We start from the raw sequence: 25,999 nt of genomic DNA, 5'->3' as shown, positions 1-25,999 counted from the left end.
GTTGTTCAGAAAAGCACACTATTCTCTTAACTCACCTAGTTCACATAATCTGCCTTTGAATCCTGGAGTACAGTCACAATTGTAAGATTCTAAGCCAGCAACACAGGTCCCACCATTTTTGCAGACGTTTATGGAACAATTATGTCTCTCACCTAGTAATGCAAAGGGAAGGATGTGATATTCTGGCTATTTTTAAGATTCTTGATAATCCAGTACAAATCAAACATTACTTAAGGTTGGAGAGGCAAGGGGGTAATCTTGGACCATCTCTATCTCCTTTCTTCAAACATACTTTCTCTCTTGGTACTCTCAGGTTCTGACAGCTGCAGTGCTAGTTTGGTCCGACTAGTTGATTCCTCCACATTTTCTTCAACTTTCATGGGAGCTTCTGGTTCTAGAAGAAGCAGGCAAGGATATTTTAACCAGAAAGTTTGTGCTATGATGCAGAACAGAAAGCCAAGGAGGGAGGGTGAACAGTACATACGTGTTTTCACAGAAACTGATCGACTTGGAGAGCTGCTGATTTTAGTAGTGATCCTTCCTCTGCCATCCACTAGTTCTGTAAATCTTTAAAAAAAGAGAAACATTTGGACAGTCCCATCTGCAAAGCTGAAATGATGTGCACAGACTTAGCACGCTGTGCATCTATATTTATTTTATTCTAGTTTCATTACTGTAATCTAGTTTCATTCTTTACCTGGGTGTTAGTGAAGGGTCCTCGGGGACAGAGTGCTCAGCAAGCACATGCAATTCTGGTAGGAAAGGTGGGGGCACTCTATTTCTCAGCGCCCGCGGATGCCCCGTTTGGCTCCAGCGTCTGTCAGCGGTGCCATCTTTCTGCACTAAATATAAGACACGATAACAGAACTGGATGAATGGAATGTAAAAATCTGGGTAAAAAACTCGAGGCCTGTCTCCTTTTCAGCAGGGTATGCCACAGTCTTGAAAAAAAAAAATTCAAAGTATGCCGGTGAATGTTATTTTAACTATGATGTTGTGCAGATGGTAGAGTTAAGCCTTTCCTTTTAGGCCATTTTACCCAATAAAAATCTTCCCAGAATAGAACAGATTCAGCAAGGGTGACATTCCTCATCATAAAAATAATCTTGGACAGATATGTTAACTTTCCTTGGGGATGCAGTCACAGGCAGATTTATTCCATTTCCCTCCCAATTATTTATTTATTTTTTATAAAAAGATACTCAAAAATTGATTTCCAACAGCTATTTTTGCTTCCTTGGTATCAGCATGATTTTGCTTTAAATCAAAAGGATAAGCAAGACATCTAAGCCTTTCATTTGCACATCAAAGGAAACAGGATGCAAACACCGATTCTTAGGTTTTGCTAAAAAAATCATCTTGCTTTTATCGTGGAGAATAGACGTAGCTGATCATTGAATGCATAAAGGATATAGACAGATACAAGCTACTGCTGCCTCTGCATACAACAATAGTAGTATGAAGAAAACCGTGTGATCTACACTTACAGGCTGTAATATAAAGATGGGCAGGCTCACTCATCACTTGTCCTTGATCGGTATTTTGAACAGCCATCACAGATAAGCGATACCTTTGACCTGGGTTCAGGTCACGCACTACATAGGAAAACAATTTTCCATTGGGGACATAGCGGCTTTTTACACTCTGGCTGGTGCTGACATTGATGATGTAGCCTTCCACTGAGCCCACAAGGGGTTGTTCCCAAGTCATCTGGACAGAGGTGGCTGCAACTCTGGAAGCAGTGAGGTTTCTAGGAGAAAGAGGTCCTGTTCAGAGAGAAGAAGGAAATTTGATTGGAATTCTCTTCAGCTGCCTGTCAAATAAATAGTCAAATAAATGATTTTGAGGGAACCCTCAAAATTAGTACTAGGTTCACTTCTCTGCTTTCATAAATGAGCAAGCAGCTTCTGGGAATTCACTAGTTATCTGGCTCCTGTGATTGTATTACCTTTGTGTCCTCTTGTATATTTGTATCCTCTCTCCTCCCCCAATTATATTCCATTCATAGGAAAGAAGGCGTCCCATGTGTACTGTGAAAGTACTGCATTTATTTGATTGCTGATCTTCATAACAAGAAGTATAGACGAGGAACAATGTTCAAAGTAGTTTAGAGATGGATTTTTAACTCATTACAGATGGAATTATTAATATTTGAACCATCCTTCTGCATCAGTTAATCTAATGATATAATGTAACATTAAGGAGCCTTGGTGGAGCAGTGGGCTAATGCCTCCTTAAGTAACACCAGCTGCCTGCAATTAGTGCAGGTTCGCATCCCACCAGGCTCAAGGTTGACTCAGCCTTCCATCCTTCCAAGGTAGGTAAAATGAGGACCCAGATTGTTGGGGGCAATAAGCTGACTTTGTAATAATGCCGCTTGGGGGGGGAAAGCCCTAATAAGCAGGCATATACATAGAATGAAGGCTATTGCTAAGCACATTGGTTTGTGCTTAAATTGTAAGCCACCCTGAGTCTTCGGAGAAGGGCGGGATATAAATGGGATTAAAAAAAAAAGCAGGAAATCATGCACACTGAATGGTAAGAGTTCATTCCAGCTGTATACCATTGACATGCAAGGTAAGTCATTCACTCCTTCAGTTTGTTCAGTTATTTTATATGTGAAAAGAAATGTAGTACAACTAAAAAAAACACCTCTCCTTCTTTATAAATAAATGATAATTCAAATCAGAATCAGTGGAAAGTTTGGTCAGATGCTCTCCCATGGCATCAGCAAGGGGACTACAAACAGTTATACCACTGTTTTGCTCTGTTGTTTTAATTACAAATTAAAATTATAATAATTATAATTTATTAATTATAAATTACAAAATGGCAAAGCAAAAAGCAAGCAGAAAAGGTTCAATAAAACTCACGAGTCCAGACGTAAAAAGGAGACGTAGCAAAGCTCTCTGTGGGATGATCTTCATTACTAAGGCCACTCAAGGTCCACATGTGAATAAGATACTTCTGTCCTGGTTGAAGGTCCCTTATGGAAGATTATACATGATGAATAAATCTTAATCAGAGGGTTAGGATTTTGAGAGAGAAAAACATACTATTCCTTATTGAGGAGTCAGAAACTTAGCTAAACAACCCAGTCAGATGTATGCACACAGCTGTTCAATATAAGATAAATACTTGAATCATTGCCAGCTTCAATTTTCTGCCACATATGTGCTTCAATTGTCCTTCTAATTTGAGAAATTTTCATATTTAATTTAATGGAAGTAAATAAAGGTGGATTCAGAAAGGATAAATTTACCTTTTCTTTTTGCCACTTGATCTTCTTGATTTCTCTTTCCTTTCCCATCTTTATGATGGATTCAAGAGCTAATTTTAGAGCTAATTTCTTGATAAAGCATCTGTACACTGAGGTTCCTAGGCTTCATAAAAAAATATCTAAGCAAGAAATACAACTGCTTAATCTCTAATCTCAGCTAGGCCTATGGAAATAATCTGATAGTGCCCCCAAAAGCTTAGGAGACCTTTGAAACAGCTATGCCAATTTTCTAGTCGCTCTTCTGGAGCTTTGAGGAATGGATCTATATGAGTGTTTTTCTCATTAAATTGTTTACCCAGGCCTAATCTTTGGTGTTCTATCAAGCCAGCTATTTAGCCATGTTACAAAAAACCTCTCTGGACTACTTTTATTTATTCACCACTACCTCCATTCTTCCATCCCAATGTATCTTTTACTTCTTGCTCACCAAAATGTGTATTTGGTCACAGTATTGTTTAATTCTACAGCATGATCCTCTACATCCTCTGGCTGCCGTATGGACAGGCGCACCTTGCTGACTGTGGCATGTTTGAGTTTGTGAAGAGCCCATTGCACAGTAATGCTTGTGGAAGTCACATTGGCTATTTCAAATCCTTCTACTGGGTGAGGTCCTGTTAAGTAAGATGAGAGAAGGGAAGTGCAAGAGATTGTTACAACTCACTGCAATTGACAAGACACCCTCTTGACCTTCCTTAAGAAGCAGTCCTATCAGAAACCTTTTTCTTGTTTTCTACTAAGACAAATGTTGCTCTGGGATTTTGACAGGATTTCTGCAACAGAATGCATCTGCCCTTTTGGGAGTAAACTACATGGCATCTTGCATCTGTACTGGAGAGAAAGCATTTTATTCTATAGTAAAGGACTCCCTCAAGAGGTTGTGACACATTCAGTTATCAAGTAATTATTTGTTTCATTTATATCATTGCCCATCTCCTCCATTCAAACTCCCAGAACCTCCAGGCAATGGAAAAGAACTGAGTGCATCACCTGGTAAAGTCAAAGCAGAGATGTACATTTAAGTATCATTAGCATACTGATACCATTCCCCGTGTCAACAGATGATCTGACACAGCAGCTTCATGTAGATGTTAAAAAAGAATGGGGAAAGAGTAAAGCACTGAAACATCCCACAAAAAAGTAAAATGAATGGCATAGAAAGGATGAAGCCACAATTTACACCAATACGCAGGAAAGTCTGTTTGTGGCTTGTATTTGATACTAGCAGCAAGATATCCTTCTCTGCCTGGGATTTGTATATTTTAATTTTTTTAAAATTAAATTCTAATTTTTAAATGTTGATTTTTAAATATTTTTAAAATGCTTTTATATATGTACAGATAATCCTCAAGTTACAACCATTTGTTCTGTGACCATCTGAAGTTACAATGCACTGGAAAAAGTGACTTATGACTGTTTTTCACACTTATAACTGTTGCAGCATCCCCATGGTCACGTGATCAAAAATCAGAAGCCAGATTCACTTAACAACCATCTTGCTAACTTAACAACTGCAGTGATTCACTTAATAACTGTGGCAAGAAAGGTCACAAAATGGGACAAAACTCATGTAACAATTGTCTTGCTTAGCAATGGAAATTTTGGGCTCAGTTGTGATTGTAAGTCATGGACTAACTGTATTGTTTTTATTAAATTATTGTACACTGCCCAGAGTTACTTTTCATGAGATGGGAGGCTACATAAATTTGATTAATAAAGATACTTCAGGAATACACACAATTATTCCTTTTACATAGCAAGCTTTAGTTCTGCTGCTTCGAACCTGATACTTTACATTGGGGCTAGTATTCCTGACTTATAATTTCCAAACTTCTGGAGGGGATCAATGGGACAGATACTCTCACCAATCAGTCATGAGCATAAGAGTATAGAAAATGTAAGTCCATGAACAATAGCACCATCTATTCAGCAATTTTCTTCAGAGCTAATTTAGTGCTATGTAATTCGTATTAGTAGGAAAGTCCCTGGAACAAATGTAATAAAGCCATGTGACTTTTATAAGTCTTATGCGTTCATATTCTAGCATAAGTCATAATCCTATAGAAAAATACTCAAATTTTAGCTGCATCACTCATAAACAAGCAATCCCCCAAACATTTCATTGGCATAGCAATTCTATTAATCCAACTGGTTCTTGTTCTGCTTTTTGAAATAGCAACAGCCATAAAATAAATAAGAAAAATATCTGTATCATTACGGCTATAAAGCAGCGCACATAAAACTTGGAAAAGCCTTTCCCTGTAAAATGTTTTACGTAGAAGATCGATACAAGTTAGTGAGATCGATACAAGCTAGTAAGTTAGTATGAGAACAATGCAAATAAATTTTGCCCAGATTAAGTATCATTAGAGCTTAATCCAATTCCAACAGAGATGTTGGAGATTTTTAGAGAAGATAATACTGCAGAAAGACATTTGTCTTCTCTTAAATTCCCAGCTCCTTCAACAGTTTAAGGAATATACCATATGCATGGTCCTGTGGGAGTTTATTAAGTGTCACATGCAGCACCCAATTCTTAGAAGAAATCAAAGCAAAGGTTTTCTTTAATTGTGAACATTAATAATGATACCATTGTAAAATAAGAAATATTATGGCTCCTCCTTCTGAGTAATTCTTTTCAGGACCTATAGCTCATATCCTTGAGGAAGAAATACTTTCCTCTTATTTTCCTAGACTAAAAAAAGAATCCCAAGTTTAGCAGCATTGCCTAGGATATTTCATTGTCTATGGTTTCACATGCTTTTATTTTTTTATAAGGGTATGATATGGTGTCTTTCAATTGCACTTCACTTATCCTAATGTACTGAATTGCTAAAAACCAGGATAGAAGAAGGGAAGAATTGCAGATTAATAGGTCATTTAATAGGCTAGAGGTCATTTTTCTCATATCAATTGTTCCTACCCATTTAAAAACACTTTAAACCATTTTATTCTCTGCCATTCTATGGAATTCTACTCTTTAATATTACCTGGAATATCCTTTCCCACTCTCAGTGTTATTTATTTTAGGACCTTTCTTTGAAAAAAAAATTAAACCCAAATCAAAGACAAGTATGAAACAGTAAAGCACATAAAGGCTTGTAAATAATTTGTCCACACATTTCATATCTTCAAGAGTAATAATCAAAATTAATTTACTTTCTATATCCAAAGGACACTAAAAATTATCAAGCATGATAACTCAGGTTCTTTTAATGTTTTTTTTTGTTTTGTTTATTACAATTAAAGAAATCAAAATATTACAAGCTAGCAAGCAGCAGCATGTTGAATCTTTGTTGGAAGCATTTTAAGCACTGTCTGAAAATGCAATTAATCTGAACTAATTCAACCTAAGATTATATCATATATAAGAAATATTTACAATGAGCATGGTGATGCCTGATTATAGTTTTGTAACTGCCACTGCAAATTATTTCCTGCTACTTCGACTTTTACAGATTATGATTATAAGGTAATATATTTGGAGAAGATAACAAAATTAATGCAGCATTTTTCCTTTTGTTCCTATGCTACTTGATTCATTTCCCAGTAGTTAGAGATCAATATTCTTGTGATAAGCAGCATTTCTAAATGTAATGATGCTAGTTTGGTACAGAGGAAATTTCTACTATGAATTAAAGAATGGTGTCCCACTATTCTTATTGTACAGCTTTCCCCAACCAAATGCCCTTTGTTCGTGCTAGTTGTAGATTGTGGAACTCTAAGGGAGAATAGCCAGGTTCTGGAAGGATCTTGCAAAATGCCTTGAGGATCCTTGAGCACACTTGCATGGCATTCTAACTACTGCAGCCAGGCATTTCTGTACCCACAACTCTATTCCTCTAAAGGAGCTACTCACTAGTACGAGTGACGAGCATGATGGGCCTGCTGATATCATTCTTGTTATTCGATTTGCGTTTGACTGAAAAGACAGAAATATTGTAGGCTTTGCCGGAGGCTAGTGCCCGCAAATGGTGGGCAGCACGACTTCGGTCCACATAATCAGTCCAGCGGTAAGAGCCGTCGAAGGATACGTACGTCACGGCGTAGCCATCAATCATATGTTTGGCAGCCTGGTCCTTGGGTGGGCGCCAAGAGATTGACAACCCATTCTCCTCCACTTTTTCCACCTTTAATGACATTGGTGGCAGCAGCTCTTCATGGTATCAGTGCCAACAAAAAGAAGGAAGAAAATATATAACTCATTTAAATGAGTTAGTTTGGCTTTCCACTACCTAATTTCTTTCAGACGACTTCCAGAATATGTAGCCATATTAGAGGCACACTAGTTTGAGAGTAGCCATTTGTTATAATTCATGACATACTGCTTCAAATTACTGCCATACTAGGAGCCTCTTCTCTCTCCTTCTCTCTCCTCCCTCTCTCTCTGTGTAAATCATCATAATAGTTGTAGCAATGCAATCAAAGTCCCAGTCAATATATATGCCCATCAGTATCACATGTATATATGAAGAGATGGATCTTTGCGCTGTTGTGACCATCTTGACTTTTTAAACACCTCCCCTCCCTGAAGAGCACTGTGCCCTTCCAATAAAAAGGTTTTCCTTCCTGTATTTCCTTGGCCAACATTACAATATACCTGGAAGGAAAACTGGGAAACAAAAGTCAAATAATGGAATTCAGCTACCTCAGAAGAATCAACAAAAACATCACGAGAAGATGTTTTTGCAATTACAGTATCTATACTAAAACCAGTGACACTTTCCTAATGAAATTCCATCCAGCAATTTAAATTGTTGACATGGATGTCAATTTTTCTTCCCAAATGAAGAAAAAAATGAGGAGGAAATTGTATTCAATCCATACAATTACTATTTTCTAGGATGAGCATGAGTTTGATTACCTTTCTCACAATTCCTGCCAGTATAGCCCACTTTGCAGGTGCAGATGTGAGATTCATTAATTCGTAGACAGTAGCCTCTATTTCCACATGGATTGAAGAAACAGGGATCACTGACTAGGACAGAAGGACAAAACAATTCATTGAGAAACACAATTTATAAAGATGAAAATGAAAATGTTTGTAAGGGAAGACCGAAGTTCATTAAAATGTATTTATGTATTCCTTTTACCGTCTTGGAAAGCAAATACCTTTGAGTTTACTAAATGCCCTTGCATTCACGTTACCTTACCTGACTCACAATGATAGCCAAAGAAGCCCTCTGGACAGACACACAGATAAGAACCACTGTGATTTTCACAACTTCCTCGATTCTGACATGGATTTGATTTACAGGCATCCACTTCTGGGGAGCATAAATACACTCACTCAGATATCTGTAGGAGGTGTCACATGGAATTAAGAAGATGACTCTGCTTCTGGTGGATAGCCCTTTATAAAGATGCCTGCTGTAATGCAGTGAATAACACACCCTGGCTGGATCCAGATAATATACAGTGCATTCATAAAATATTCAGACCCCCTTCACTTTTGTCAATTTTCTTATGCTGTACCCTGATTCTACAGTTGTTGAAATTCATTTTTTTCTCATTAATCTATACTCAGTACCCCATAATGACAAAGTGAAAACAGAATGTTAGAAATGTGTGTAAATTTATTAAAAAGTGTAGACTAATGAGAATACTTTCTAATGCATTGTATACTTTCTCTTTAATAAACATGAAATTGGTGGAGGAAAATTATGTCAGATAATGACACCATTATATCTATTCAAGAAAACATAAGGACAAAATACTTAAAGGGCCCAGGTGACAGCAATTTCAGATTTGTTTTTTAGCGAACTTTTCCTAGGTTTTCTCTTTCATTAAGAAATATATCACTCGGGTGACTATCTGAAATGACAATCTGTCTATAATGAATAGCATCATGACAGGGGAGATGCACAAAAACATAAAAACAATAGAGATACATCCCAGCTGGTTCAACTAGCCTGATCACTGCAGATTATCTTCATCATCAGTGAGATGATTAGGTGACTACTTCATGCCATCTAAAATCTCTATCAGAATGTATAAAATCTGTAAATGTTTAAACAGCATTTTTTATAAATTAGACCAGTGATCTGTTCTAATTTATACTGCTGTGCCCAGACCAGGTACACAACTAATTATAGAAAGAACTAATTGTAGAAAAAACACCCTGCCTTCCAAAGTCAAAAGGAATAACTTCTTTAAATAGCTATGATTTTACCTGTAAGTTAAATTAACATTTATACTGAATAAAGCTAGATCAAACAACACAAAGATGCTTATCTTCCATTGTTAGTAACAAGTAATATTGGACGTTCTAAGAACTTTCTTAGAATTAATTAATTAATTCATTCATTATTTACCCATTTCACACTGCATTCCAATGAAGCCTTCAGTACAATGACAGATAAATGATCCTGGCTGGTCTTTGCAGACTCCACCATTTTTGCATGGACTAGATTGACATTCATTAATTTCTGCAGGTGTGAAAGAAAAATTAAAAATTAATTGATTATTCAACCCAACGGTAATGATGAGCTAGAAAACCAGCACCATTGAACATCCATGGAGTAATTTTTCATGAAGTCTAAAGTGAATTGTCTTATCTACCATTTCAATTAAACCTTACTGTTTTACTTTTGCAAAGTTGCAAAATAACTTTCAACTTGATAGCCACAGCAGCTCCTCAGAGTTTGAGAATTGAAATGAATTGTCACCAAGAACTACATAGTGCAAAAATTAATGAGATTTAACATTTGTGCAAGTAAATGGATAGCAAAACAATATGAAGATCAACATATGCAACATAATGATGCATTATAATTAATACTACACTATAGTGAATAAGGGAGGTGGCCTTGACAGAGATATGCAAAATCCTTGCCAGGACAATGAAGGGCAAAAAGCCCACAAGAGACAGAAAATATTTGGAAGTGGCTCAGGCAGATACCTCCCTTTGGTGCAGATGAGGATATGCTTTAGGATAATATACATTTCTTAGAATTATATGCCAAGGAGTGTCAGTACAGCCATACTTAATTGCAATTTTGCACTAACAACAGAATTCCTAGGAGTCTCCAAAAAACAAAACCACAGGATGTCATTTATGACTGGAAGAATGACTGAGTCATATGGCGTGTGCCTGTAGCTTTAGTACAACTATGCCTTGAAAATATCAGTCCCCTACTTTGCATCAAAATGTTGTTCTTCTCATATTCCCAGTCTATGAATGAGACAGCCTTAAGTTGTTATAAACTGTATTAGTATACAAGTACTATTTTTCCCTTCCAATGTCCAGTGTGTGATCAGGGGTTGTTTTTAGTGTGTTGGGAAACGCAAGTAGATCCCCTCCCTCTGGTAACTAGTTAGACTTCCTACAGACATTTTTCTCCTAGCATTTGCTCTTCTCCTAAGCACTGTGCTTCTTGACTTCATTTCATATCTCTTACCTTCCAGCTATGTTTGACATTAGTTACTCTTGAAAAGCAGAGGAGAGAGGATCTTTACAATTTCACTCCAGAGAGAAGGGAGATGCTACTGCTAATTTACTTTAAGAATATCCTGAAGTGTATCTGTACCATAAGATACAATAGCCATAATTTTTGTGATTACAAGTTGTTAAAAGCCATGAATCTAACCTGAAATTTGACAGCTTTGAATACTATGTGTGGGTATCGGCAACCTTGAAACAGAACACAAGTAGCCTCACTTAACTAAGATAATTGGGATTGGAATTTTTGTCACTAAGCAATGTGGTTGTAAAGCACATTATGTGACCACATGGCTTAACAATGGCAATCCTGGCAGTCCCTGTTGCCATTGTTAAGAGAGGATTGTAGGTTGTTAAGTAAGGGCTTCCTGCTGGTTTCCAACAAACAAAGTCAACATGGAAGCCGGCACAAAGTGGCAAGTTTGGGGCACCTTGCAAGCAGGCCAGTGGGTGGCTGAATATTACAGAGTATACCCCCATGAAGATATGGCTGCCGCAGTGCACCACAAGTGTGACTAGGCAAGGGTTGGCTGTTGCAGAGTGTGGGAGGGCATGCAGGTGGCTACCATGAATGATGTGAGCATAGCCAAGCAGGGAGATGGCTGCAGAGAAGTGTGGTAGGACACACAGGTGAATGGCAGTATATGGCATGAACATGTACTGGTGGTGGCTGCTGCAGAGTGCAGTGGGGCACATAGACACAAAACCAGCTGGATGACTTTGGGCCAGTCCCTCTCTCTTAGAAAGCAGTCAATAACAAACTATTTCTGAAAATCTGAAAAGAAAACCACAGAGTATAGCCCAGGCAGTGATCAGTAGTCAAGACTGATTTGAAGACACACATGTATCCCAGAAAAAAGTGGTACTCTTGCAGGGCATGGGATAGAAAGCAAACAAATCAGACTAGAGGTGCCAAGTCTGAATTGCACAGTGCACAGTGCTTCAATGCATCGCCATTGTTTTCCTTACTGTCTGATGACGTGTTAAAAAGGGGCAGCAGCAACAGAAGAACAGGACAACCTTATCCAGGAATAAACAGATACAACAAAGGAAGCAGCTAATTTTATGCTGTTGCTTTTATACTGACTCAAGCAAAAGTAGATGTTCTTGTTCACAGTAGGTAAAAGATAATAGTCATAATTCTATAAGGAGAGAACTGATTGAAGAAGAGGCAGATTTTATTTTTATTTATTTAGTTTGCTAACTGAGCCCGATGAAGAAATAGATATACTGTAAATGTAATTCAATACATCCATTAGTCAAGGAATGTCCTGGGATTATTTTGTAATTAGAAAAAGTACCGTGGAATGTATTGGCCATCATTTTATAACATAACTTTCTATTTGTTTGGTTAATATTTTGCTACTTTCATTTTTTGTGAAACCCTCCCCTTGTAAACAATGGCATTATTTCAAGCTTGCATCACTCCATTCCTGAATAAATTATTTGCAGTGCTCCCAGCACTAATTCCTCTCATTCTTCTTAGAAGGCTAAGAATTCTATCTCAATTGCATTAATGGCTTGGGTTTGCCTTTTCTTTGTCAAAACAGAAGTTTCATATCTGAAAGGTTTTGCTGTTCTCCCAAGCAGAGAATGAAAAGAACAACTATTCAGTTGTGATCTAGCTGATAAAAACCTTATTTTGAGACCAGGATATTTCACACACCATGAATTTAATTATTAAGATTATCCACAACATCTGGAGGTCAGGTGCATAATGACTGGTGAAACTGCACTTAAATGGAATTCACTTTAATTTTCCATTTTAATCTGACCTGTTGGACATTTCGGGATGTGATGTTTGTTTTCCTTATTTACTTAGGACTCTTTCTTTATAGGAAGAACTCTTCTCCAGAACATATGAAGAGCTCACTATGGAGAAGTAATAGGACCTTGCCCCTATCCAGCCTCTAGGCAAGAGATCTGAAAAGAATCCAGATCTGAAAGGAATTGCAGTAGTTTACAGCTAAATCACACAATAGCAATAGCACTTAGATTTATATACCGCTTCACAGTGCTTTACAGCCCACTCTAAGTGGTTCACAGAGTCAGCATATTGTCCCGAAACCACCTAGGTCTTCATTTTACTGACCTCAGACCGATGGAAGGCTGAGTCGACCTTGAGCCGGTGAGACTCGACCTGCCAAACTGCTGGCAGTCGGCAATCAGCAGAATTACCCTGCAATACTGCACTCTTAACCTTTGCACCACCATGGCTCACAATATACTATAGGTGATAATATTCCAAACCTGATGTGCTCAAACGCTTAGTTCTTCCTGTCCTAAAGTGTGTTCAAAATGTCTTTCCTAAAATACATGCAAATAAAACATTGTCACCTTAGGTCTGCTGGGAAAGGAAACATGGACTAAGTATTTAATTGCATGATGGAATGCTTTTCTAGGTAATCATATTCCCTCTCCATGGAACAGTAGCAAGCAAGGAAGAAGAAAAGTTGCATATGTAGGAAATAAATAAGTTGTGTGAAATAAATAACTCAATGAAAAATGATCGGAGTATTATACTTTGCTGTCCTCACTGCATTCTCTCCCCAAATATAGTTGTTTCACACAATCTGCCAACATTTCTCACTTATGTTAGCTTAGTATACTCTAGATATGTTCAATTATTCATGGTGGCTTGGAATTCTGGGAAATGTAGTTTGATTCATCTAGTTGATAATGACTGAAAATACAGTTCAGTTCCAAACAAATATATCTACTACATCCAAAGGACTTCTAGGTTCCAAAACAAGCTTACAATTTCACAGTCCTTCTGGACTCACAGCTCTGCTTTAAAAGCAAGTGGAAATTGTGCTAGAATGGCCATTGCCCATCTTCAGCTGGTGCAATCAATGCAGCCTTACATAGTGCAAGAAGACCTGACTACAGCAACACATACCCTCATTCTACTGCAATGCATTCTATATAAGGCTTCCTTTAAAAACCACTCAGAAACTGCAGTTGGGCCAGAATGTAGTGGCCTGTACCCAATGTTGAGAACATACAACTCCAATACTGTCAGCTCCTGTACCAGGTGTTGGTTGGTTTCTAAATATACTTTAAAAGTGCTGGTGTTGAGAAGGAACTAAAGCCAAGAAATGCTGCTTTTCAGTTGTTTTGGAATGGTCTCCTATAAGAGATTAGACTAGCTCCTTCCCTGATGACTTTTAGACAAAGATGAAAGTTTGAGCTTTTTGAAGAGTGTTTCAGTTCAGTATGTCATGGACACATTCTATTCATTTTTTTGTTTTTGTTATTGTGATTGTTGTGGATGATTTATTGGGATATGATTTTAAATGTAAATTTTTAAAATGTTTATTTTGAATTGTACTGTAGATGTTTTGATTAATGTTTTGCTTGGAAGATGCCAGGAGCCCTTTGATTGCAGTGGGATCTGACAGACAAACTAACAAAAATTTCCTAAGAACCTTTATGCAAATTTTTATATTTATTTGTGTGTTTATTTATTCATTTATTCAATTTATATAGCCGTCCAACTTAGTCCAATGAGTCTGGGTGGCTACCAAATAGCTCTGGGTGGTTTGCTCAGAAAGAATCTTGCCCGTTCTTTCAGAGCTTTTTGTTAAGTTATTACCGTATAATGTTTTAGGAAAGCTTTCAGGTATGGCTACCATATTTGGGTTGCAAAAATTGGAAGTGCACTAGATGGTAAGAAAGTGTTGGGGTTTTCTGAATCTCTTTGTTGTCTTATAGGGGTCATTTTGACCTTGGCACCCCATATGTTGTAACCCTGCTTTTGAGATCAAAGGATCCAAAGTATTAACAGAGTTGTGATCCAATTAGCAATGTATTGCACTAATAAACAATGACATTAAACAATTTCCTAGTAAAGATATTTGCATATTCTCTTACCCAATTCACAGTTGTTTCCTGTATAGCCAGCTTTACACAAGCAAAGGTAATGGGCAATTTGATCTTTGCACAACCCCCCATTCAGACAGGGTTGAGATCTGCACTCATCGATTTCTGCAAAAGAAGGTAAAAGAAGCACCCATCACCTATCTGCAATGGAAAATCTGATGTCTAGAAAGCATCTGGAAAGAGATGCTGCATTCTTGTTTCTTAAATTATAAATATATAGATATTGGGTATCATTAGCTTGAACATCAAAAATTGTGCTCCCTCCCAATCATCAGAACACAGGGAATATGGTTTTTAAGAAAGTAGCTAAATAGAACTAAGAGATCCATCCAAAATATGGGAGAACTGCTACAACTCAGTACAAGTGACTGTAAATGGTTATAAATGAACCTTGTATCTGTATAAAAAGGTAAAGGTTCCCCTGCACATGCGTGCTAGTCATTTCCAACTCTAGGGGCCGGTGCTCATCTCCGTTTCAAAGCTGAGGAGCCAGCGCTTGTCTGAGGACGTCTCCGTGGTCATGTGGCCTGCATGACTAGACGCCAAAGGCGCACGGAACGCTGTTACCTTCCCACCGTAGTGGTCCCTATTTTTCTACTTGCATTTTTACGTGCTTTCGAACTGCTAGGTTGGCAGAAGCTGGGACGAGTAACAGGCGCTCACTCTCTTATGCGGCACTTGGGATTCAACCCGCCAAACTGCCGACCTTCTGATCTACAAGCTCAGCATCCTGACCCACTGAGACACCATATCCCTATATATCTGTATACATAATGTCATTTTAAAAAACAGCTTTCTAAATTCTGGGAGATTTTTCTGATGATTTGGTAGACTTGAAGCATAGAAAATAGGGATGCTTCATCCCTTCTTTAAGAAGGATTACCTCCCTTTGGAATTTTATTAGCAATGCTTTATTGTAGGGAAGAATTATTGTTCATTATTATTGTTATTGTTGTTATTATAGTCATTGTTATTATGTGTGCTGATAACAGTGAGCAGAAACTTCTTATGGAAATATAGTTAATGAGTTCCTTCCTTCTTCCCTCCCTTTACTCCACTAAAACAGATATAATATTTAACATACAGAAAAATCAAACCTGAAACAATAAAAAATGCTGACTTTTGCAAATGATAGCTATTGTTAGAAACTTGTATCCTTTATAATCTTGCAGAAGGAAGATTGTAATTTCTTAATCAGAGACATGTTGTCAATGCTGGTAACATCGGATGTTCTTGCTTGACAACATAGGGAAATGTAGCCTTCCTTTAACTCGTATATTATTTTTAGAGCTAGAATTAGTGGATGCTGGGGGGAGTAGAGAGCATGTATCTCAAGGCTGTTTGTAATAAGAGAAGAGAAGAATTTGGCGGGTTGTTAAACTGGAGGGAAAGTTTGCATTTTAAACCAATTGGAGAATGTGATTTATGACATTAAATTAAGGGAGGGAATTGTGATTGATACGATGTGTTCAGGGGAGGAGAATTCAGATCTTGGCGTCTAATATGTACGTGCCGAAGCTATGCAAGTATAAAAGATTCTTTAAGGTAAACAATGCCTTGAAGTTCTTTGAAGTACTGCATTTGTCAGAACCATGATATCAGGTTTATGAATGCCAGACATCATGGGTGGTACAATTGGCATTGCAACAATACATGGTTCAAACTTTAAATCAGAGTAAATACACATATGGTTATTATACAGGATATTAGTAATATGGTTAATAGTATACCTCCAGGATTTAATCTACCCCGACAGATATGGGTGACATACAATAGAATTAGAACGACTCATGGGGTGTGTGCCGATTCTCTGTATAAATGGGGAAAGACACCTTCAGCACAATGTGATTGCGGGGCTCCCCGACAGACTATCCAACATATAGTGAGGGAATGCACTAATAGAAGATACCCAGGAGATTTTAAGGACTTCCTCTGCGTAACAACGGCAGCTACTGACTGGATCTCCAAACTCGACATTAAACTCTGAAATGTTATTTCTGTTTTCCTCTTAGGTTTTATAATTGCTTCTTTTTTAAAAAAAATGTTTTAACTGTTCTAACTTGTAAATATGAAGTGCTTTTAATTCTGTGTGTGACCAGCCATACGGTAAATAAATAAGTAATATGGTAATGTGCCAATTTGAGCTAAGATTAAAAAAAATCCCCTATGTGGAACATGTAAGATGTTGTAGAGGTATCTAGGAATTGTCTGTGAAGAACCTGCAATTATTCCATAAGGGTGCATGATTGTAACTGTACCATTTTGTAGGTCTATAAACCTCAAATTTTCTATTTAAATTCAATTAAGGCTTTATCTGGACCCAAGTATCAATACTGTCAGGAATGTAATGTCACAATATGCCACATCAGAATCAATTTGTTTCTTCAGGGATGAGGAAAATCTATCTAGTAGGATGTGATGAATCAGGAACACGCTTTTTTTCTATGTGTTTCAGCCAAAATCTGAGATGGCAAAGTCTCAGGCCAGCCCCAAAGAAATGCAGCCAAGCTCTAATTGTATAAGGTCATTTCAATGAAGGACATGAAGTGTGGCTTTCAGAAACTTAGACTAAATCACTTCTAGGGTACAGGCATCTTTATAAGCATAAAGCTATGATTTATTTAGCAGGAGGGCAGAAATTCTGTTTTAAATAGTTTAATGATTCTTGGAGTTAAGGATATTACACCAGTCATCTTTGGTGCCATTGATTACAGTAGATAATAGGAGTTTCCTATTATTTGTACAGGATGATGAAGGGAATTGCTTCTTCTTCACAATAAACCCTATCTATTCAATCTTTATGTCTTGAAGCCATATCTGCATTATCTTACCTTTTATTCTTCTGTCAAGAATTATCCATACAATATTTTTCTTGAGTTTGCAAGTGCTATGTTTGCTGGGCATAATGCAGGAGTCTTGTCTGAACTAAACTGCTCAGAATAGAAGCTGGCAAACAGATGCTCTGCAAACATTCCACATTTTAACTCTCACCAGAGCTGGCTTACATGGCTCGTAGTAATAGACTGGGAGACCTAGTCCAAAAAACATTGCCTGTTCTTGTTCCTGGATAACCACTTGTCTTGGCAACATCTCCTATATTTAGGATATTCTCTTTTAATAGTAAAAAGCAGGTACAAAATTGGGCGGATACTTGAGAAGAGAAGATCTATACTAAAAAGTCTCATTTCCCTACCTTTATCTTAAGGTAGAGAATTGGCAAGGAAATAATTTTCCCTGCAAGGAAACTTCATATACATATTTCATATATTGTCACACATGGAAATAAATCAATAACTACCAGCTTCCAAAACACCTGCAAACTTGAGTCTGGTGCTACTGATAAATGAAATTAGTTTACATTCTCCCAGCTATTATTAACTAAGTATGAAAGATTTTTTAAACCATAATTAAAGAATATATAGGAATCAAAAGGAGGATTGATTTCATTCAATCATTCTTTCAACATTAATATTTTAATTGTTACAGAGTAGGGCTGAAAAATAAAAGTCAAAAGAGAAATAGTTGTTTGAAGTTGACAGAAAAACAATGTTCTCACTTTTTTTCTCTGTCTATCACATACATACATACACACATATATACAGTGAATCAAATTACCATTGCATTCTGGTGGGTCACTCCAGATGCCTTGTGCCAAACATAGGCGAGGGTTATTTTGGGAACTCAGAATATAACCAAGAGCACAGTGATATATTGCCAAGGAGCCCATCTTAGTGGAATTAAATGCTACCTGAGCATGCTTCACTTCAGTGGGGATACCGCAGTCAATCTCTAAAGTAAAAACAGAGAGAGAAAGAGTGACACACACACATGGAGAGACAGAGAAGGACAGTGGGGTTTACAGTAGGAGAAAGATAAAAAGCAATGAGTGCCAGTATAATCTCTGACTTGCATAAATAAAGGCCTCACAGCGATGATGAGCCTTTTGGGTGTAAATATAAAGGCACATTCATGCATGAGTGCAGTTATTTTAGAAAAGGTATTTTATTGTAACTTGCCATCAGGCAGGCTTTCAGCTATTGGCATCCAGAAGAATGCAATCATACCTGCATGCTTATTTAAAGAATGTTACAAATGCAACTTTTGGCACAACTTCTAACCAATATGGATACAAACTTTAGTTCCCTAGTCTCTGAGGGAAAAGAAAATTGTTTGCAAAGCTCTGGGCTGTGAATTCCAGCATGCCTTACCCTAGCTGTGCTGCCAGGTTTTAAACACTTTTTTTCCTGAAAATAAAAAAAGTGTGAAGTAGAATATTCTAGAACACTGGTATTTCTATTCAAAAAAGAAAACCAGTGCTTTGTTTAATAAAAATGTAGGCACTGCCCTCTTTCCTGGCACAGATGAATCTCATGGTGATAATTATTATCTTTTACAACAAGGAATTGTCTTCTCAAGAGTGTATTATGCTTTTCTAAAGTTACCTGATTGGCAATGTCTTCCTGTGTAACCTGCAGAGCATATGCAGACATAGTTGTTGCCAAAATCCTCACAAGTGGCCCCATTTTTACATGGATGCAGGAAACAAGGAGAAGGAGCTGTAAAACAGATTCCATTCCAGCATGGTAAACTGTTCCATTCCCAGCTTACAAAAGGTTCTATGCAGGACCTTAAAATAAGAGATTACTAATACAATTTCACCAATGGCAGAAATTGGAGGTTAGATGGAGGCTTTGTCTGTTGAAACATTTTTCTCAATGTAAAAAAAAACCAAAGGGCAACATTAGACTAGAAGAGAAGAGAAGGGAGGGGCTGGCTGGTGAAGAGGCATTAGCATGGCCCTATCCAATACTATCATGTGTCCATTGGAAAACCCAATCTCCAGCCAAATATATATCTTTTAGGTAGTTATTATTATATTTATATTCCCTTTTTCTCTGATGACTCAATATGCTGTAAGTGGAGAGACTTTATCCTACTACAATGATACTATGAAGAACTGGGTTAAGTCATCCAATGAGCTCCATGATCAAGTAGAGATTTGCATTTGGCTCTTCTAGTCTTAGACCAGCACCTTAAACATTAATATAGCTTAGTCCTTCAAATCTGCAAATCAAAGCAGTAATTTAAAATTTCCTGGAATCTAAGCTGATGTATATTTCATTAAATTAAATAGCTTTTTCAGTCTTGGAAGTATAATGACTTGTCACTTGTCACTTATGAGGTAGACCTAACATCGCTTTTTCACTCTTTACCTGTATTTATTTTCTCTTCCATCATTTTGGTCTATTCAAGGAAAAAAACTATCAAGTTATTTTCTACTATACATAAATAAAGTAGGTAGAGTCTTGAAGTGCCAATCAAGTTCCTACTCAGAACTTATATCCAGTTGAGTTTAATGTGACATAAGACCCAAAATTTATGTATATGGCTGAAACCTTCCTCTGCTGCTTTCAGGAAGATAATGTTCATGACACTGAGGATGAAAGAATCAATAACATAATAGAACAGAACAGGATAGCATATTAATGTCCTTATTGGAAAAAAGTAAACTTTTTTGAAGTGGGATACAGGTTGTTTGAGGGATATAAGAGGCAAAAGATTAATGCCCACAGAGTAAATTATCTTAAAAACATACTAAGAGGCGAGTTACAATAGCCAAACTTCAACTTATTCTATATCAGTGATGGCAAACCTTTTAGAGACCGAGTGCCCAAACCACAACCCAAAACTCACTTATTTATCGCAAAGTGCCAGGGCCGCATCAGTACTGTGGTGCCCTCGGGGGGGGCATGGCCCACTGGGTGGGTATGGCTGCGGTTGTCACGGCTGATTGGTTGAGCATGGCTGGGGTGGGCATGGCCACCTCTATTTTGCTCATGGGGGGGATGACTGTGGGGGTTGGGCAGGGTTGGGGGAGATCCAGGGGGTCTCTGGCAGGTGGGGCAGTGGGAAGGAGGCCCAGCATAGAATGGGGGGAGGCACGCAATCCTAGTTGGGCTGGGGGGCTGTGGCGCCGATGGAGATCCACCTTTCCCTGCTCGGGGTGGCCTTTGGCTTGCTGGGTGTGGGCATGCTCTACCACCTCTACTCGAGCTTGCTAGCTGGCTGCTTCACCTCCTTTATACTGGGTGGGGCTGCCGCTTGGGGCTACGGTGGTGGCCTAATGGACCTGCACAAGCTGCTGGCAGTAGCGGCGCACATGCCCACAGAGAGGGCTCTGAGTGCCGCCTTTGGTACGCGTGCCATAGGTTCGCCACCACTGTTCTATATCTTATCTCTTTTCAAGGCAGAAGTCATTAATTTTATCAAAGAGGTTAATCAAGTATAGTAGGCAAGAGTTGTTAAACTATATATTTGCAGTTTTACACAAGCAACATGAAAGTTAATGAAGCTTTTGAACATAACCTTTCCTTCACTTTTTCAGGTGCTTTTATTTTAATGTAACTTTCAGGGGATTAGGATATGGATGGAGACTGTATTGTCTTTCAAATATGGATCTGAAATCCTATAAGCCAAAAGCGAAGGATGTTGGAAACTATAGTTCAGCAACAGCTGAAGGGATATGCACTATCCTCTGGATTAAGAAGAGACAAATTGTTATCAAAGATTTATCACATTTTTCTGTTACAATAAATGCCATTTTAAAATATCTTCTCATTGTAGTTATTGTTTATAAATATTTTAAATACTAATGCAATGTGGGCACTTCCTTAACTTTGGGGGTAGAAATACCTGTTGCTTTTAATGAGTGAAGAACCTAATCACAAAAACCTCTTGCCCAACCTAAAGGCTGCAGGCAAAGTCTTCGGATCCACAATTAAGCTCCAGTAGACAAAGATCCCTCCTATTCCAATACCTATTTCGCAGTGCCGTCCAGTGTATCCAGGCAGGCAGTCACATTTGTACTTGCCAATATAATGGAAACAGGTGCCCCCATTATGACAAGGCCCTGAGGTACAAGGATCAGGTTTACCTATAAAAATAAAAGATTTAAGTTACAGAGTGTACAACTGCAAAGCATTTCAATGGGACAAAATAGTATGCCACTGCGTACCTATCTCACAGTGCTTTCCTGTAAAGCGGTAGGGACAGGTGCAGTGGTATTCCCCGTCTGATTCCTTACAAGTCCCTCCATTGCGGCAGGGTCCAGAGCTGCACAATTTGGGTCTTGCTGGCAAGAGAAAAGTAGTGATTGTCAGGACCCACCCCAATCCACGTCTTAGGAAAACAAAAACTCTTGGAGTCAGTTCTAGTCCAAAAGGAATTTTTACTAGGACATACTTGGTTGTGGAAATACAAGACAGGACTTAGTACTGTTTTACAAATTGAAACTTTATAAAGGGTTCCTGGTTCAACCCCCCTTCCCTCAACCCCATTTGGTCAGCCTCCATCATTTTACTTCATGTCATCCCTTTCGTGGGAAAAAAGGAACTTTGAATCTTTATGGTTATTGCCTTCTTCCTCTACAGAATTAAATGAAGACACAGGCCAGATGCCTTCTTCTCTAACCCTCCCTTTTGTTCCCCCAGTTCAAAAGATTTCCCTTGGTCTTTGAAATAACCTAAGGCAGGCTGAATCCACATGCGCTCCTCCTTCCTCGGGAGATGGCAGAATCCATGGGGGGGGGAAAATGTTTTAAACATACATTTATGAATGTGATATAAATGGATTCTGACAGTGATACTTGCTATGTATCCTTTGAAAATAAACCCATGCAAATGGGATGAAAGGAGTAGTCTGTTCCTTGCTTGTCTAATTCTTTCATCACAATAAACTAATTGCTAAATTTACAGCAACCAAGATACAGATTATGAATAAATTCAAGATAAAAAGGTAAAGGTTCCCCCGCACATGCGTGCTAGTTGTTTCCGACTCTAGGGGCCGGTGCTCATCTCCGTTTCAAAGCCGAAGAGCCAGCGCTTGTCTGAGGACGTCTCCATGGTCATGTGGCCAGCATGACTAGACGCCAAAGGCGCATGGAATGCTGTTACCTTCCCACCGTAGTGGTCCCTATTTTTCTACTTGCATTTTTACGTGCTTTCGAACTGGGACGAGTAACAGGCGCTCACTCTGTTATGTGGCACTTGGGATTCAACCCGCCAAACTGCCGACCTTCTGATCGACAAGCTCAGTGTCCTAACCCACTGAGCCACCGCGTCCCTTAAATTCAAGATAGAAAAACCAAATACTTTGCCAAAACTAATTTCTGCTATGTTTAACTTTCACAAATATCACTAAACCAATCTTTGTTTTAAGAATGGTTTGTGAACAAACTGGCATTAGACAAAAGGGAAAAGGGAAAAGTCTCATGGAGCATGTGGGGACACTTAGATGATAACTTTCTGCAACTTCTTAAAGTAGCGGGGTCTTGTGTAAGTGTCTGCTGACCCCAGGACAAGAAGTGTTTGATTTAAGGAGTTGCCAGCAGTATTCTGCATGTCCCCATGAATGCATGAAATTATTTTCAATATAGATTGTCCACATAAAACCATATTTTTTTCCTTTCCAAATAAAGACTTCCAAGCCAATTTGAGGAATTCTGGGAGTTGAAGTCCACATATCCTAAAGTTGCCAAGGTTGAGAAGAACTACTCCAATACTTCTTTCTTAGATAAGGTTAAGACACACCAAGTTCCAAAATCTAATACTTTCCAAAGGCCAATGTATTGGGTACTTTTTGATACAGACTTATTAGGATCCTATAATGAATGTTCTAGAGCAGGGCTTTTCAACCTTTTCACCCATTGTACCATTTTTAGGATAAGGTAATATTCGAGTACCACTAGTGCCTAGCAAGGTGTCAAAAACCTGATGACCAAAAAAAAGGAAAAAAATGATAAGGTACAGGTAGTCCTCGATGTGCAACAATTCATTTAGTGACTGTTTGAAGTTACAACAGCACTGAAAAAAGTGACTTATGACCATTTTTCACACTTATGACTGTTGCAGCATCCCCAGGGTCATGTGGTTTACATTCAGATGCTTGGCAAATGATTCATACTTATGATGGTCACAGTGTCCCAGGGTCATGTGATCACCTTTTGCAACTTTTTGACAAGTGAAGTCAATGGCTGGGGGGAGGGCGTGGCCAGCTCATCACTCAGGTTGTGGGGTGTCTGTGGGGTGTGTGGGTGTGGATGTGGGGGGGAGCTGTGGGTCTCTGGTGGAGGGGGGTGGGACTGGCATGGGTGCCTTCCTTCCCTTCCTCTCTCCCTCCCATTGTCCCTTCCTTCCTTCCCTCCCTCCCTCCCATTGTCTCTTCCTTCCTTCTTTCCTTCCTTTCTTCCTTCCTTCCCTCTTTGTCCCTTCCTCCTTCCCTCCCTCCCTTCCATTGTTCCTCCCTCCCACTGTCCTTCCTTTCTTTCTTCCTTCCCTCCCTCACTTCCATTGTCCCTTCCTTCCCTCCCTCTTTGTCTCTTCCTTCCTTCCCTCCCTCCTTCACATTGTGAGAGAAGGAAGGAAGGAAGGAAGGAAGGAAGGAAGGAAGGGACAATGAGAGGGAGGGAGGGAGGAAAGGAAGGACTCTCATGTCGTGACCTTTCCCCAGCTGCGTTTCTTACCTGTTTGTCGCTGCCACCCGTGTGCCTGTATTTTGTCCTCTCCTCTCTTGCCCGTCCTCCTCCTCCTCCTCCTTTTACCTTTGGTGCAGCTCCAGCTGACTCTTCCTCCTCCTCCCAAGGCTGCGTCTTTTTTCTCTCTCCCTCTCCCACCCAAACTGCCTCCTTTTATAGCCTCTCCTGTGTCTGCCCCCCTCCTCCTCCTTTCTCTTCTGGGTGTGCCGGAAGTGCTGATCCTGGGGCCTTTGCCTCACCCCAGCAGCCCTGCAGCTGCTGAGGACTCTCTCAAGGCAAGTCCTGCACTGTGTCGCTTTGGCTCGTTCCCTCCCCCTCTACCCTGGGCTGGGCAGGGCTGTGTAACACCTGCCACGTTCCAATGTACCACAGGTGGTACATGTACTACCAGTTGAAAAGCCCTGTTCTAGAGCACGGGTGTCAAACTCGCCATAGCACGTGACGTGGCGCGACGTATCGTGACTTTTTTCACATGGCCAGAGCTGTGGTGGGTGCGGCCTCCGCATGATGCAACTGGTCCAGCAGTTTGACACCCCTATCCTAGAGAGAGAATACTTCTTCAATGGTCTCACTCAACTTTAGCTGGCCATAGGATGAACCATACCCTAGTTCAATCATATGAGAGAAAAAGCACAAATCCTTGCAATCAATTTCTCACCCAATCCTGTTCTAGGGTGAAAAGGTTGTCTCTCATCAAAGCAAGTTTGAGAATGTAGATTCTGTTCAGTCACCTCTGTGTTGTCAAGTACCTTTCTCACAATATTTTCCAGTGAAGCCTCGGGGACAGTCACAGGTGTAGGAGTCTTCATGAGCATCACAAGATCCACCGTTCAGGCAGGGCTCTGAGTCACATGGAGAGGATGGCTCAGCTGCAAAAGCAGACATGGCCTCACATGGGCTGATGCTAAATGAAAAACCCACCTGCCCCATGGAGAGGAGCTCAATTAAATGACATGGAAAAAGAGGACACATCTCTTTGAATTCAGATGCCCACGGATATTCTAGGCCATGCAGACATAGGAATGACATCATCTTAAATATACACGGAAGATGGAGGTGTGGTTGGAGATTTTGCAATACCCCCCATATTGCATGGCTGAAAAAAAAATCCTTCTATTCTCTGATGTTAATGTTCTAAAGGAACTGATGCTGAGAAAATGTCAGTTTCAAAGGATTGTTTTTTAGAATGTAAAAAGATATAGCAGGTTCTCCTTCCTACTATTCACAAACCAAAAACTTAACAGCCCACCTGATATTCTCACCATTTTTTACCATTTACAAGAGAAAGTATAAACAGCAACAAAGATGGTACAAGTTACTTGCACATTATTTTCCCACACTATCATGTCACTTGCATATTCCTTATAAATTACATTGCATTTCTCAAGATTGCATTTCTCCCTCTTTCATTTTTAAACCTATCCCTTAACCTTCACTAACCAGGTTTAACCTTTGATTGGCATCATTACATGAATTTCTCCTCTCTTCCCCATCATGGTTCTTAAAGTCAGGACACACTCTAGTTTTCTGAGCCTGTTTTACTTACTGTGATTATTGCCATAATCTGTATGGCACACGCAAAGGTAACTGCCACCATACTCCATACAATAACCCCCATCTGGGCACTGGGTGTTCATATTGCAAGGTGTAGTAGTCACTTCTGCAATAGATCAAAAGCACATATAGGATGGCTCTCTATTACACAGCCGAGCATGCTACAGATAATGAGAAATATCACCCATTAGATACACAGCAGGATCAATTATCCAGCTCAGGGAAAATTATCTATAATACTTACAAAGCAAGAAAATATAGGACACACAAGAGAAGGAGCAGTGCTGCATAGTATAAAATTATTTTCCTTAGA

At 39.0% G+C, this 25,999-nt stretch overlaps 1 protein-coding gene across 1 annotated transcript in view; it reads right to left on the bottom strand.

The window, feature by feature from the left end:
- SNED1 (sushi, nidogen and EGF like domains 1) overlaps positions 1-25,999 on the bottom strand; it is a gene marked incomplete at its 5' end in the record, with an annotated part of 74,545 nt that overhangs the window by 6,519 nt on the left and 42,027 nt on the right. Inside the window, 18 exons of the mRNA XM_081329803.1 lie at positions 36-152; positions 293-394; positions 485-567; positions 698-842; positions 1,488-1,766; positions 2,874-2,986; positions 3,708-3,891; positions 7,137-7,433; positions 8,142-8,255; positions 8,431-8,544; positions 9,592-9,705; positions 14,592-14,705; positions 18,216-18,389; positions 19,043-19,156; positions 21,418-21,534; positions 21,616-21,732; positions 24,882-25,001; positions 25,679-25,792. Of these exons, the coding sequence (XP_081185929.1) occupies positions 36-152; positions 293-394; positions 485-567; positions 698-842; positions 1,488-1,766; positions 2,874-2,986; positions 3,708-3,891; positions 7,137-7,433; positions 8,142-8,255; positions 8,431-8,544; positions 9,592-9,705; positions 14,592-14,705; positions 18,216-18,389; positions 19,043-19,156; positions 21,418-21,534; positions 21,616-21,732; positions 24,882-25,001; positions 25,679-25,792 (2,532 nt within the window). The remainder of the gene's footprint in view (positions 1-35; positions 153-292; positions 395-484; positions 568-697; positions 843-1,487; positions 1,767-2,873; positions 2,987-3,707; positions 3,892-7,136; positions 7,434-8,141; positions 8,256-8,430; positions 8,545-9,591; positions 9,706-14,591; positions 14,706-18,215; positions 18,390-19,042; positions 19,157-21,417; positions 21,535-21,615; positions 21,733-24,881; positions 25,002-25,678; positions 25,793-25,999) is intronic.

This window comes from Vipera berus (genome assembly GCF_964194415.1).
Source record: "Vipera berus genome assembly, chromosome: 5".
NCBI classification, from domain to species: domain Eukaryota; kingdom Metazoa; phylum Chordata; class Lepidosauria; order Squamata; family Viperidae; genus Vipera; species Vipera berus.
Note: the sequence above shows the minus strand (reverse complement) of the source record. Positions and strands in the feature narration are given on the sequence as shown.